General features: G+C 43.6%; 1 protein-coding gene across 1 annotated transcript in view; it reads right to left on the bottom strand.

Annotated features, from left to right (window-relative positions):
* The window catches only part of CRCP (CGRP receptor component), a 49,997-nt gene that overhangs the window by 30,334 nt on the left and 3,866 nt on the right, over positions 1 to 15,797 (bottom strand). The window contains exons 2-3 of the mRNA XM_006859848.1: positions 7,812 to 7,848; positions 6,602 to 6,700 (exon numbers count right to left, since the gene is read on the bottom strand). Of these exons, the coding sequence (XP_006859910.1) occupies positions 6,602 to 6,700; positions 7,812 to 7,848 (136 nt within the window). The remainder of the gene's footprint in view (positions 1 to 6,601; positions 6,701 to 7,811; positions 7,849 to 15,797) is intronic.

Below are 15,797 nucleotides of genomic sequence, written 5' to 3' on the forward strand. Positions count from 1 at the left end.
CCTAACAAGATGGATTGGCCAAGTGGCAGCATCAATGGACTCAGCCTGCCAACAGTAGTGAGGTTGGCCCAGGATTGGGCAGTGTTTTGTTCTGCTGTGCTATGGGTCGGTACCAACTCAATGGCACCTAACAACAACAACAAATACAAGGCACACACTGACTACCAAACATTGTGAAAATTATACAAACAAAAGAAGACAAAATAGATAATCGGGACATACTAAAAATTAGAAACTTACGTGCATCCAATGATTTCACTCAGAGAGTAAAAACGGAGCCCACAGAATGGAAAAAATCTTTTGCAATAACCTAGCAGACAAGGAACAATTTCTAAAATCTATAGAGAAGAACAGAGTCCTAGTGTGGCACTGTGGGCTAATGCGTCAGACTGCGAAGTCTTCTGAACTGCAAAGTCAGTGGTTCCAGCTCTCCAGCTGCTCCTTGGAAACCCTATACAGGGTCGCTATGGAATTGATTCAACAGCACTTAACAACAACAATAGTGAACTACAACACCTCTACAAGAAAAGGACAAGTAATACAATTAAAAAGGGGCACAGGACATGAATAGACACTTCACCAAGGAGGAGATCTGGGCAGCCAACAAACATACGAAGAAATGTTCACGATCACTAGCCATTAGAGAGATGCAAATCAAAACAACAATGAGATAATCATCTCACACCAGCAATAACAGTGAAGTTTTAAAAAAACAGAGGACAATAAATGCTGGCGAGGATATAGAGAGACTGGTACCCTCCTACATTGCTGGTGGGAATGCAAAATGGTCCAACCACTCTGGAAAACAGTATGGCGCTTCCTCAGAAAGCTGAAAATAGAAATACCTTATGATCCATCAATTCCTCTATTTGATAAATAAGTATCCACAAGAAATACGAGCCATAACACAAGTAGATACATGCACACCAATGTTCATAGCAGCACTATTCACAATAGCAAAAAGATGGAGACAGCCTAAGTGCCCATCAATGAAAGAATGGATAAACAAACTTTGGTACATACACACAAAGAAATATTACACTATCTTGAAGAATAACAGCAAAACTGTAAGCCACCACATAACATGGATGAACCTTAAGGGTTTTAGTCAGTCACAAAAAGACAAATACTATATAAGACCATTATTGCAAAAGCTTAAAAAAGATACCCGTACTAAAAGGTAAAAAAAAGTCTTTTCTTTGTTGGTTACAGAGTGTTGAGGGAGACAGTGGCCACGGGATGGACACTGGCAGGAAAAGGACAGTAGAGCACAGGGTAAGGAATAGACACATCACAGTTTGGGTGTTGGGGAGGGCAATACACAAGAAGTGGGAGGGGAATGGAAAAGCAAGGTAGAGTAGGGAACCCAAAAGCAGGTCTGCATGGGCTAAATGGAATAGAGATAAACAGTGATGCATGCTCAACCTTGGAACAACAAGGCTCTGTGATACATGAATCGAGGCATAGACTGAAAGGGTAAAAGAGGGGAAATAATGTTAAGATACTTGACTGTCTTATGGATTCCTTTGCCTGCAAAATAGACACTTGAGTGGGATAGAAAGGAATATTGGGAAACATTATTACAGAAAGCTTGTAAGTCTGTCTACAGCCTATAATTGATTGAAATATCTAAAAGGGGTTCTAGAATTTGCCCAGTGAAATAGCCTTCCTGTGGAGCCTTTGCAGTCTATAGGATCTAAGGTAGAATCCTGAGCCCCATCCAGAACCCTCTGAGGTGGACATTCCGGCTTGAAAGAACAAGCAGATCAGTCAGGAATAGCTAGAGGAACAGAAGATACTTCTTGAAAGAAAGACCAGCAGAAAAAAATCCAGAACAAAAACTGGTAGTCTGATTGGCTACTACAAGAACAAGTAAGTTGTTTGCTGGGGAGCCATCAAGGCAAGCAATCAAGTCACTTCAGGGCAAACCCCCCTCCAAGACTGAAACTCAAAAGGAACACACGAGCAGTCATGTAAGCTTGCTGACAACCACGTTGGTCTCCTAGTGAGTGGAAGAGGGGGAGCGGCAGCAATGAAGAAATGGGTCAACTTTGACCACATTCCATCTCCCATCAACCCGGAGATGAGAGAAGAGGAGAGGATTGGTTGGTCTGAAGTGTGGACTCCTGAGCCCATGGACAAGAACATAGCCACCAAGGGCTAGAGTTGAGAGCGAAGCACCCAGCTGATGTGAAGTGAGGGAAGACACACAAGAACACCCAAACTTGTAGATAGTACACATTTGACTTGGCTTCGATCGCTTGATGATCAGATGATCAGAACTCAACTAGAGGAAGATAAAAGAAAAAAAAAGAAAAAAACCCTTTTTAAAAAAAAAAGGAAACATGTGTAAATTGTTACAATTTGATGAACTTGACCTATACTTATAGATGTGGTGGTGGTTGTGGTGGTGGTGTGCCGTGGAGTCAGTTCCGACTCATGGCGACCCTGTACAGGATTTCCGAGACTATAAATCTTTAGGGGAGCAGAAAGCCTCATCTTTCTCCCATGGATCAGCTTGTAGTTTTAAAATGTTGACCTTAAGATTCACAGCCCATTTGTAACCACTGAGCTACCAAAGCTCCTTATACTTATGGATGTAGTAGCTCAAAATACCAATTGACAGGGAAGGAGTCCTGACATCCAAAATCAATCCTATCCACTCTGCACACAGGGTTGATAGGGATAGACAACTTAGACCTTGGCTACCTAAAATTAGAGGAGCTATAAAGGTATGAAGTGGCTGGCTTACAAGTTTTAAAGAGGGAGTTAGTTTCAAAATGTGGAGGGGGGAAGGTAGAATCCCCACTGAATAGTTTTCATCTTGTCTAGACAGGTCAGGAGAAAGGAGATGGGGGATAAGATTCTTAAGATTCAATACTGAGTAACTGTTATCATGACTAATTGTGACTGTCACAACTGTAGTTGATCTGTATTACAGTGTAGGAACAGAGAACTCTACGACCATCAAGGGAGAAGAGCACAGGAGGAATGTGGTACCCTATCCAGAGAAGCAGCAATACCAAAGATGGAGGCAGAGATGAGAAGAGAGAGGGAGCAGTTGAGGATTCAAGACTCATGGAAAGCAAAAGGCTGTGTGCTGCCAGCCAGGTACTGGTGGCCAGGGGGCAGGCTTGCAGAATGTGCCCTTTGGTTGTTTACACGATTATATATTCCTGAGTGTTTTTGTGTATATTCCCCCCACCCAAAAAAAGAAAAAAAAAGAGGGAATAGAAGTAAATCCTGTTGAATGACGATGCACGGAGGAGACTGTTATCATTGCAATGAAACAATGGTGTAAAGCTGATGTTCCCCCATGTAAACTAATTACTCAATTCACAATAATAACTTTAAAAAAAAATCAACAGTAACTCTCTCTGGGGTTCCTGTTTCCAAAATGACAAAGAAAAGAAGAAACAACGGCCATACCAAAAAGGTCGGCAGCCATGTGCAGCCGATGTGCTGTGTAAACAGTGCCCACTGTGTGCCCTAAAACAAGGCTGTACCATTCACAGCAAGGCGGCCAGGAATGGTCACTCCGATTTACACCTGCAGGTGGGGCCCCGTAACCACCAAAGCCCATGCAAAGATTTGAGTCCTTAAAGGTGAACAAAAGCTAATCTGAAAGAAAATAAAATGGATATGATATGTAAAAATAATAATAATAATAATCTGACCATTGAGTTCTTATATTTCAGACAATTTTTAACAGTGGGAATTCAAAGAATAAAATCACCATGGGAACATACAGATATCAATCAACGACTGGATGAAGAAACACATGGGTCAGTAAGGACAACTGCTCCTAATGGAAGAATTCCAACTAATAAGCAAAGGGAATAAGCAAACAGAAAATCACCATTGGGAAGGCACCAGAGTAAATCATTAGTGTAGGAAAGACCCACTGACAAATGCTAACTTTCATGGACAAAGGCTATAGGATACCTCAAAGTGTATCCCCCAAAATGCTCATTAATCATTCTGGTGATAGAGGTCCACAGAGTCTTCACTACCTGTACTTCTGCCAGAGCTTCATCTCCCTCCCCTGAAATATGGGCTCCTTTCTAATAAAATACAGAAAAGGGGCGCCAGTAACTGTAGATGGGGAAAACTAGCAGACATCATCTTCAGTAAGCGGTGCATGCTAACACCATCAGCAGCAATAAGCCGTACTGTCGGAATCAGTGAGAGGAAAGGGCACAAAGCCAGAGCTCCAGTCTAATCAGAAGAAAACATCAGACCAAGTTAAGCCAAAAGACATTTGACAAAAATCCTTGGCCAGTGCTCTGAAGTACCAACGGCACAAGGAAAGATTAAGGGTCTGTCACAGATTGGAAGAGAATAAGGGAAACACAACTGAAAGTAATGTGATATCCTGAACGGAGCACTGGAGCAATAAAAGGTCATTGTGGGAAACACTGGGACGACTTAATAAAATCTGCAGTTTTCACTTTAATAGCACTGTTATTGCCACCAAGTTTGGTTCCAACCCATAGCAACCCTGTATTGGGCTTCCGAGGAGCAGCTGATGAACTTGAACCACCAACCTTGTGGTTCAAACAGACTTTGCAGGCCAGTGCATTAACCCACAGTGCCACAGGAGAACTCCACTAGCATTGTGTCAGTATTCATTTTCTTAACTTTGATCACTGCACCGTGGTTGCTGTGTAAGATGTTAACATTAGAGAAAACAGGCTGAGGGGGACAAGAAAACTCTTGGCACTATTTTGCAGCTCTTCTTTAAGTAGAAAAATATCTCAAAACTAAGAGGATTTGGTTTGCTTTCTTTTAAAGAGGGAACCCCAGTCCTGAAAAAATTTCAAAACCTGAAAAAGAAACAGTGATCTCATTCGTCTAAGTTAAAATGTCTCTCCAAGGTGCCAAGCTCGGGCTGACTTCAGAGTCCTCCACATAATACCCACTGGACGGGCTAAGTCACACCCAGAACGTCCTGCAGAGTAGGCACTGAGGCCAAGAACTTTGTACTCAGGTGACGTATCACTCACATTAAGGCACCAGAGAGATGTTCTAGTATAGTTTGCAGTCCAGTGCTTACTCCACAATAACTTTCCTTAAGGCATTATGAATTAAGGGCAGTCAATTAAGGAGGAATAGGGTGGCCATGGGAACATGGTAGCTCCATAGGATAAGCACAGGACATGAACCACAAGGTCAGGAGCTCGAGCCCACCAGCTGCTCCACAGGAGAAAGGTAAGACTTTCTGCTCTCACAAAGATTCATAGTCTCGGAAATCCTATACAGGGTCGCTGTGAGCTGGAAATGACTCAATGGCACTTAATAACAACAACAAAAGGGTGGCTATAGGGTGGTACTACAAATGATAAGCACTGGACTGTTATCTGCCAGGTAAGCAGCTGAAACCCACCAGTCATTCTCGGGAACTAACTCAACAACACACAACAACAAGGTGGCTGTGAGTCTAAAGTGGTTAAGAGTGTAGAGTTCAAAGTACTCAACAGTTTGAATTTTGGTAATAACAAAACTAATTAACAAGTATTTTTGCTTCTTTTAAAGAGATGAATGGCATACTGAACTACATGAATAAATGAGTGGCGGGGTTTTATACTCTTATGAGCAAAACCTGGAGGGGGAGGTGGCAAACGTGCCAAATCCCTTATTTTCCTTAAGAGGAATTCTGATACCTTGATTTAAACTTAATCATGTTTTATAAAAAGATAAAATATAACCACTGTTGTTTGTTGTTAACTGCCATCAAGTTAAGTTCTAACTCACAGTGACCCTGTACAGGTTTTCCAAGGAGCAGCTAGTGGGTTTGAACTGTCAACCTTGTGGTCAGACCCACACTAAGACCCCAAAACCACTACTAGAGATAAATCCAAATTCGCTAGAGACACAAAAAACAAAACAAAGAAATCACGAGAAAACATACAGGAAAATGACAGAAACAGCAGAATCAATCACAACATTCTTTCTTTTATAAGGACACAGTAAGGCTGGGAGTAGTGTACCAAAATATGAGATATTAGGATGACGGAGTTTCGGAAACCCTATGTAAGGTCGCTATGAGTCAGAACCGACTTGACGCACTTAACAACATTACTTTGGCTTTTGGTACTTTCTAAATTTTCTACCACAAAAAGTTGTTGTTGTCAAGTGCATCCGTCAGTTCTGACTCATAGGGAGCCTGTATAGGATTTGTTATTGTTGCTAAATGCCGTAGAGTCAGTTCCGACTCACAGCGACACTACACAGGGTTTCCGAGGAGCGGTTGGTGAGCTTGAACTGCTGACTTTGCAGTTCAATCTGACTTTGCAGTCTAGCACATTAACCCGCAGCACCACACCAGGACTCCACGGCTTCAAATCTCTGCAGGAGCAGAAAGCCTGGTCTTTCCCCAGCAGAGCGGCTGACGGACTTGAACTCCAGATATTGTGGTTCACAGCCCAGTGCTTATCTTACGGGGCCACCGTTCTCCCACCGTACAAAGCACTACTTCCACAAACAGAACAGAAACAGTGATTGAGAAGCATCGAGCTTGACCTTGGGGCCTTAGTCCTCGGCAGAATCACCTTCCCCCCAGTGCCCGTGGTGTGGGGCCCTCCAGCAAGCTCAGGCTTACTTCATAGGTGATAGTATTCAGGTTCTGTTGCCCAGCGCTATGTTTATTCTTCCCAGTTTCTTTCCGCTGCTCCTTAAGATCAGTCAGTAGCTGGAACACCTAGAAGACAAATGCACAGCGTTTTTAGAAGTAAATTCGAGAACTGCACCTCTCCAAGGTCAAGAGTTTTGAAGGATAAATAGGAGAGCAGAGCGCCTGCTTTCCTCCCACACACCTTCCCTCCAATTCCAGTCCAGGCAGAGCAAGGAGGAGGCAGAGAAATAGCTGACATTTTTAAGACAGTCTTTGTTCTCAGGCAAATCGGTCAAATGCAATGGTTCATATCAAATAGTATTAATGTTTCTATTGATAATGCTGATGCTTCCAAAACTTTGTGGGAAAATTGTATTAGCTTTCAATTATGTTTTTCCATGACTCTGTGAAGACCCTGCATATAGAACATACCCGTCACCTCTTCTGAGCTCAAAAATACCCTGAATATTTAAAAATAAAGTTTCTTATATAATTTTTAAAGATTCTGAATCTTCAGTAAGGACATTAGTGAAAATTTGGTAAGATAATAATTTGGTATAATATGTAAAAACATATATAATAAATTTTGGTATAAGTAAAGGAAAATGATGAGGTAAACATGATTTATGAAAAGAAAACAAAAAAGCAAACAACTACTATGGAACTTCAGAATCAAACTTTCCCACAGGACCAAACACAGGTGTCCTGGTGCTAACGGGAAGGGGGCGGGGGTGGGGTGGGGTGGGGTGGGCGGGGGGAGACGACCTCTCTCCTGTGTTAGAGGTGATACCAGAGAATTAAGGGAAATCAAGCTTGTCCCCACCTGCCCTTCCTGTCAGGAATAGTGACATGAAACCCAGTGAATATATTTCCTCCAAATCCAACTGGACAAGGAGGCTGCCTCCCACCAGCTAAAAGCCTGTCTCTAGGATTTAGGGAAGCCTGCCTCCTGGAAATGAAAGTGTTCTCAGCTTCCCTGAGGTTGTGTGTGTAATTTATAACCTCAGAATATTCCCAGGTCACCACAGAGAGTCATCTGTCTGCGCTGAAGTGGAAAACCCAGCTGAGCTCGGTCAGTTCTAACCCAAACCCACACACCAATCGTCAGAAGGCAAACTCTCAGAGTGGAGGATCCAGCAACGGTCCACATCAAAGCTCCTTACCTTATAGTTGCTCAGCCCACATCAAAGCTCCTTACCTCGTAGTTGCTCAGCAGGGCAGAGTTGGCATCCTTCCTGCAAAAGAAAAGGAGTTAATCGTGTGGGCTGGCATCCCTCTGTGGGTATGAAGCAGCTCGAAGAGAATGCCTCTCTCAAGTCCAGTCAGGAGTCTGGGGACTAAAACCTCACACTGAGGCATTGCCTAAGTCCCCTAGGATTCTGCTGGCTGGGAACAATTTCAGGACAGAACTTTCTTTTTAGTCATGGCTTCTCACAAGGCCATCACTGTTCTTACCCTGGGTCTAGGTAGGCAGAAGTTAAGAGAAGTCAGACACGAGGGTGGAAGGTGGGTACAGAACCAACACAGGTGAAGTCACGATGTGGGGTGAGGGAGAGCTGGTACCCAAAGGGAGGGTGTTAGAAGTAAACTGGAGAAATAAAGTATTCTCCTATCCCGTACCCATGTCCGCTCCTCAGGGCCACCTTGAGCAGCTAAGTCCTGTCATTGCATCTACAGAGAAGCTTCCTAAAGCTCTGGTATGGCCACCAGGATACAAGCCACAAACTCTAGACGAGTACATTTTCTCTCAACAGGCAGAGCTTGGGTGTCCAGCAGGTGGCCAGCAGGCTGATCCTCTGGGGTGACAGCACAGCAACTGCTCCAATCACTACTACCACATCAGACTCCCCAATGTTGTGACATTCTGGGGCAGCAGAGCGCGGCCATGAAGAATGCAGTTTTGAAATCAAGACAGATTCCGAATTCAGTCTAGCTATGGCATGTTTTTCTAATGAGAATAAACCAGCACCTAGAAGAGTGGCACCGAGTCATGGTGTGGCGATATATGGTAATCACTGTGTGACGCTGCAGGTTAATGCACTAGATGCAAGGTCGGCGGTTCAAGCTCACCAGCTGCTCCTCGGAAACCCTATATAGGGTCGCTATAAGTCGGAACCGCTCGATGGCACTTAACAACTAACGGACAGGTCAGTGGTTCAAACCCCACGAGTCACTTCTCGAAAACCCTACCAGGGTTATTATGAGTCAGAACCGAGTAGATGACACTTAACAGCAACAACAGAAGAGGCGCACAGTAGGTTTAAGAGTTGGGCTCTGGAGCTACACTGTCTGGATTCTAGACTCAGCCCCACCACCATTATTAGTTAGGTGAACTTGGGCAAGCTACTGCATCTCTCTACAGTGCAATTTCCTCACCTATGAAATGAGAACTGTAGTTAACAACCGTTAGGATTGCTTCAAGGTTAATTTAAAACGTGTAAAGTACCTGGGACTCGGAATGCTCTGAAAACTCCCTCTATTGTTACCACTACCACCCCTGTGCTCGTGTGTCTCCACCACAGCCTCCTCTGAAGGCTGGTCGGAGGCTAAAACGAGACAACAAACGTAAAATGTGCACCCTTGTTCTGGATAAACTGAAGTTACTGCTTTCTAAAGACATTTTCTCACTGATTTTCATTAAAACCCTGTTAGGTAAGAGCTATGGTTACAATTCCTACTTTTCAGATACTAAAACTGAAGCTCAGAGGTCAAGACTGTGCTCAAAGTCACACACACAGTAAGAGGCCTAAAGGAAGTAGAAGGTGACTACTGAGCTGTAAAGACAGGCCAGGACTGGACGCATGGAAACAGGTGACACGGAATCCGGAAGTCAAGCAGAGCAGTCGAGATGTATCTGAGTTACAGTGAAGGTCTCCATGGTTAAACCTTAGCATTAGTAGTAAGTGCAGCAGACAGCGTGGTCGTACAAAATTTGCTGACGTTCTCACACGTTCACCTACAGACATTCAAAATTAGGATTTACCGGTCAAAAGCGTGCTTCAAAGCAGGCTATGGAAATTAAAAGCAAAACTAAAAATAAAATGACAGTCCAAACCGACTTACGGTGGATCGATTCTTCAGAGCAAAACCGTCATAAATCAGGGACTACCTGTACTGTATTTTCCTTAAACCAAGTTTCTGTGATGAAAATGATGACACACATTTTCCAACAAATGGGTCAAACAGAGAGTGACGTTCCCAGTCAATAAATAAAGCAAAGCTATCAGGTGGCTAACACAGGTATGTACTGAGGCCTGAGGTTAGCAGCAGTGATGTCAGCACCAGGATCAGGCCAGCACTAAGCATTTACCAAATGCTACAGGTGATTCAGCAAACTCTAGAATTTCACCAAATGGCCACAACTGCACTCAGGTCACAAGGAATGTAATGAGACTGAAACAGAAGTGAACACAGGAAGGACAGTGCATAATTAGTGTACGGCCATGGCTCACAGATAACCGAACAGGACAAACCAAACCACATGTCATCTTGGCCTATTAAAGCAGGAAGTCAGCTGCCTCCTCTCTTGGCTTGAAATCGAATTACAATTCCCAATGCTCCCTAAAATACAAAACTGCATTCCTTCCTGGAAGAGACTGGGAAAAAAATACAAATGTAATGTTTCCTCAGGGCTAATGGAGCCATGCGAAGAGTCACTACTGAACATGCATTTCCAAATCACCTTGCTCCTCTGGCCAGCAGAATACCCCAGGCACTAGGCAAGTCACTGTCCCACTGCCCAAGTCAACCTTGTTACTGCAAAATTCAAACAACTTGCTTCATCTTTTCTTGAACCAAGGTACAAAGAAGGAGGGGATGTGCTCGTATAATGATTCCAACAAGTCTGTATTTGGGGACTCGGAGAACAAAGGATGTTTAAGCAGGTACTGCATCCTACAGAGAGAGTCCTGGTGTGGCGCTGTGGGCTAATGTATCAGACTGGAAAGTCATTTGAACTGTAGTGTCAGTGGTTCAAGCTCACCAGCTGCTCCATGGAAACGCTATACAGGGTCGCTACGGGTCAGAATCGACTCAACGGCACTTAACAACAGCAACAACATCCTGCAGAAGCCATCTGAACTGCAGGTCGGTGGTTCAAACTCACTAGCTGCTCCTCGGAAACGGATTCGATGGCACTTAACAACAACATCCTGCAGGCTCTGGCTGGCAGAAGCTGATGCAGTCATTGTGTTTCTTTTAGTAGTAGGAAGGTAAGTAAAACTTTTAAACTCAGTCAAAAGTGTGTGTCAGGCATGTAGCCCTTCACCTCACTCATTTAATCTGTAAACTGAGCAAATAAGCCGAGAAGCTGGACTGTATGAAGAAGAACACAGCTGATGCATAGAGGAAGAATCCTTAGCAACCTGCAATATGCAGATGACAAAAAGAGGCTGAAAGTCAATAGGACCAGAAGCACTCAGTTCACCATAAAGAAAAAAAGTCCTCACAATTGCACCAACAAACAACATCATGATACAATAAATGGATAAAAACTTTGAAGTTGTCAAGATTACATTTTATTTGGATCCCTCATCAAAGCCCACAGAAGCAGCAGTGAAGAAATCAAATGCCATACTGCATTGGGCAAATCTGCTACAAAAGACCTCTTTTTAAAAAAAAAAAAAAAAGTTAAAATGTCACTTTTGAGGACCAAAGTGCACCTGACCCAAGCCATGGTATTTTCAATCACCTCATATGTATGGGAAAGCTGGACAATGAATATGTTAGCCCAAACAAGAATGGATGCCTTGGAATTATGATGTTAGCAAAGAATACGGAATATACCGTAGACTGCCAGAAAAACAGACAAATTGGTCTTGGAAGAAGTACAGAACGTTTCTTGGGAGTCCAGAATGAGGGGTCTCATTTAGGTGGACATGGTACCAGGAGAGACTAGGCCCTGGAGAAGGAATTGTGTTTGGTAGAGGGTCAGTGAAAAAGAGGAAGACACTCAGTGAGGTGGACTAACACAACGGCCACAACGTTCAAACAGAGCGTGACTGTGAGGAAGACACAGGACCAGACAGCCTGATGCACACAGGGTTACTATGAGAGCACGGAGCAACAAGTACTTACTGAATAAATGCCAATACATGATAGGCCTTCCTTTACTCAATGAAACATCAATGAGTCAGTACCTACTTTTCAAAGGCAGTTTTTATCCTCAGTGACTGTAACCACCACTGACTGACGGGTCGCTGAGGAATGGGGCATGAAGAGATCTGACACACATCAATTCATTCACATTATCAAAGTTCATTTTGTCATCACATGCCTCCTGCCCTGCCCCAAAATGTTTCATTCAAATCTTGTCATGAGGACATAATCAGCAAAATCCAAAATCCTTTTCGAAACAACCATCTTGGTTTCTTCTAAAGTTTCACAGCCATTTGTCACAATACAATGTCACAAAAAATGCTAGAAAGCTGTTCAAGAGTCAAGGAGATTCAAGAAACATGACAAATGAATGGAAATTATCACGGCCTTGACTGGGGAAAAGAAAGAAACCCAGCTACAAGGGCATCACTGGGCTACCCGGAGAACACTGAATATTGACTACATGCTAATACTGGTGCGTGTATCAGCGCTGCATTTCCGGGGTGAGATGATGAGAGTTCAGCGACATCGGAGTGGAGTGACCAGAGGTGGTCAACAAGTAACACTTAGAGGGCTCAGTACAACACATGCACACACTCGTGTGCACACATGAGAGACAGGGAGTGTGCATGGCCTCACAGAAGCACACCAGAGAGAGAGAAGGCAAACATGAAATAGCTTCAAACAATTCATGGAAAAATTCCATCATCTTTCAAGCCCATTTTTCCATGAATTTTATGAAGCAAACTGTATCTCAAAATGTTAAGAAATGGTTTTGGTTTTGTTTGTTAAATGCCACCAAATTCTGACAAACAGCGACCCTTTACAGGGTTTCCGAGGAGTGGATGGGGGTGGGGACTGGGGTGTTTGAAAAACTGACCTTCTAGTTAGTAGTCCAATGCTTATCCTACAACGCCACACCACGGCTCCTTAACAACAAATGGTGAAGCTCAGTAAATGCAGGTATTTGTGTGATTTTTGTAACTACTCTATAGATTTAGAACATTTCCAGCTAAATAGTTTAGGAAAATATAAATGTAAAACTTCAACAAAGAATTCCACCAGGCTAAAAACACAGACATTATTATGACTTATAATCTGAGGACATGAAATGTATTTTCTCCAGCATTTTCTAGAGCTACTAGAATCTATCAACCGCCACATCTCCTAATGATGTATTTACAGCTACTGATTGCTACAAAGCAGGAACTGTGAGCTCTATCATGAACAATGTAAAATTATCTAATACATTCACAAGCAATCCAACATGTAGAAACTGCTCACCTACACAAAACTTCTTATGTTCCTGCAAGATTTGTTGTTAAGTGCTATTGAGTAGGTTCCGCCTCATAGCATCCCTGTAGAGGGGTTTCCAAGTGTCTGGTGGGTTTGAATTGCCAACTTTGTGGTTAACAGCCCAGTGCTTACCCTATAGTGCCACACCAGAACTCCCAAAACAAATCTATTGTTGCCATTGAGTCGGCTCTGACCCATAGTCGGCTCTGACCCTGTAGAGGGTTTCCGAGGAGCAGCTGGGGTGCAGTTCAAATGGCTTTGCAGTCTGGCACCAGCACCACATTAGTACTATCGTATTTAGAGGTGTTTAAAGCAAATATTCCAAGTGGATTTTAAAGATCGTCTGAATGTATTATTATAAGCAGTCATTTAATTTCCTAAAGTAATGAATCCATTTTCAACGGCTGACTTGCTGTTTGACCTTTTACCAGAGAAATGTGCTTAGCTTGCAGAGTCAATTTAATGGCTGTAAACAACTACTTTGGAAAACCAAATTCTGAATAAACAGAACAAAATGATCTATTGACAGACTTTTGTTAGAAGTGTGTGTGTGTGCATGCACACACACAAATCCCTGACAAACAGTGCCTACCTGTTGCCACACAGTTAACTCTTGCAAAGGCAATGATGAACAGAATCGTTCAAATTCACCCTTTTGCCAACTTGGCATGTTCTGGAAAAGCAAACTTGATGAAGAAGTGTCACCTCTGGCTAGCAGACAAGCATCCTGTGTCCACGCTTGTTGCCGACTTCTCTGGACCTCCGTGTTACCAGCTACAAAATGAGAGAAGTCCTGATACTACCTCAAAACAATGCTGGTTGTGGTTAGGTGCCAGCGAGTCAGTTCCAGCCAAGCAACCCTCCATACTGCAGAAGGGAACAAAGCCCAGCCCGGCGCCATGTTTGAGAGCCCTAGTGCTAACACCATGCCAATCCACCTCATTGAAGGGTGGCCTCTTTTCACAGACCCTCCATTACCACGCATAACGTCCTTCTTCAGGAATTGGTTGCTCCTTACAATGTGGCCAAAAAAAGGGAGACAAAGTCTCACCGACATCCTTGCCTCTAAGCGGCATTCCAGCTGTACTTCTCCCACGAGAAGTCCTTGGTGTAGTCAACAGTCCTCACCAACACCACAATCAAAGGCATCAATTCTGCTTTGGTCTTCCTTATTCATAAAGGGATGGTAGAGAGGATAAATAAATAAGTCTATGTCCCTAACTATGTATATTAAGTCCAAGACTAAAACAAGAGAAAGCTTTTCAGGCAGATAGATGCTAGCAAAGCACTAGACAAGTTAGTCAAATAGCCAATACCTTATGTATTTTGTTGTTAAGTGCCGTCGAGTCAGTTCCGACTTACAGCGAACGTGTATAGGGTTTCCAAGGAGCGGCTGGTGAGTATGAACTGCCAACCTTGAGGTTGAATGCTTATCCTACAGTGCCACACCAAGACTCCACAATATGTGCAATGTTTACATTTTACTATGACTATTTAGTATCCTTGTACCTGAGGAAAAAATGGTCAAAAAGCTGTTTTCAATTCTGTCATTCTGTCTAAGAAAACATGTTATCATGTACTGGTCTCTCAGCGATGGTGAAACAACATAAGCATAACTGGGGGAAGCGTTTGGTCCTTGCCTCCTCATTCCCTCCTCAGACGCTAGGAGTCTCTAACAGACACAGGCCTGCTCTCGGGGACTCCGCATTCTGCTGACTACCTCAAGGAGTCATACCGTGACCAGCAGGAACCAGGTTAGGCCGCCACACCTTTCCGTTCCAGGGGCTCTTCTACTCCCAGGCCATCCAGCCACCCTCCAAAAACCTGTTTCCCATAAGCTTTAGCTGCAAAATTCCTGACTGGTTTGAAGAAGTCACTGACAAGTGAGAACTCTTGATTCAAACCACGTCACTTAAGAAAATGAGAAAACAGCAATGCCCAGCAACCAGGATGCTAGCGAATTCATTTTTACTTATTCAACTAATGAAGTCTTGTTGTATTACTTCAACAAGTGTTTGCTAAGTGTCTACTGTGTGCCAGATGCAGTGCTAAGCACAAGGTTCCTGCCCTCATAGAGCTTTCCCTCTTGTGAGGGAGACAAGCGAGGTACTAACCACGCATGTATCTAGTATGACAACTTGGAATCACGGAAACAATAAACCAGGGTGCTACCAGAGACAAGCCCACCGACTGCTGTCAAGTCCCCTGCGACCCAAAAGAACCTAATAGGAGCTCAGAACTACTCCCTGGGGTCTTCAATGCTCTCAAGCTTCATGAAAGCAGACTGCCTCATCTTTCTTCTGAAGAGCAGCTGGGGGTTTCAAACTGCTAACTTTCCAGTTAGCAGCTCAACTGCCTGGCCCTCTGCATCACTTGGGCTCCTTTACAGAGACAAAGCCAACCTAACCCAACCCACTGTCGTCAAGTGGTTCTGACCAGTGACCCTATGGTGCTGTTAAGTGTCGTCAAGTCAGGTCCGACCCATAACAATCCTGTATAGAGTTTCCAAAGAGCAGCTGATGAGTTTGAACCGCTGACCTTGCAGCTCAAACCACCCTTGCACTCCAGTTCATCATCCTACAGGGCCATACCAGGACTCCTACATGAGGCAGAGTAAAAATGCTCCCTATAGTTTCTAAAGAACACACTCGGCATTTCTCAAGCTGAGGGAACTGAAGAAAAAGTTCAAACCTCAACTTGTGGTACTTAAGGATTCCCTAAGCAAACTATTGAGCAACGCAGAAAGCATCAAAAGAAGATGGGCGGTCGTTGCAAAAGATTTTTTCCCATT

The sequence above is a fragment of the Chrysochloris asiatica genome, unplaced genomic scaffold (genome assembly GCF_000296735.1).
Source record: "Chrysochloris asiatica unplaced genomic scaffold, ChrAsi1.0 scaffold00034, whole genome shotgun sequence".
In the NCBI taxonomy this organism is placed as follows: domain Eukaryota; kingdom Metazoa; phylum Chordata; class Mammalia; order Afrosoricida; family Chrysochloridae; genus Chrysochloris; species Chrysochloris asiatica.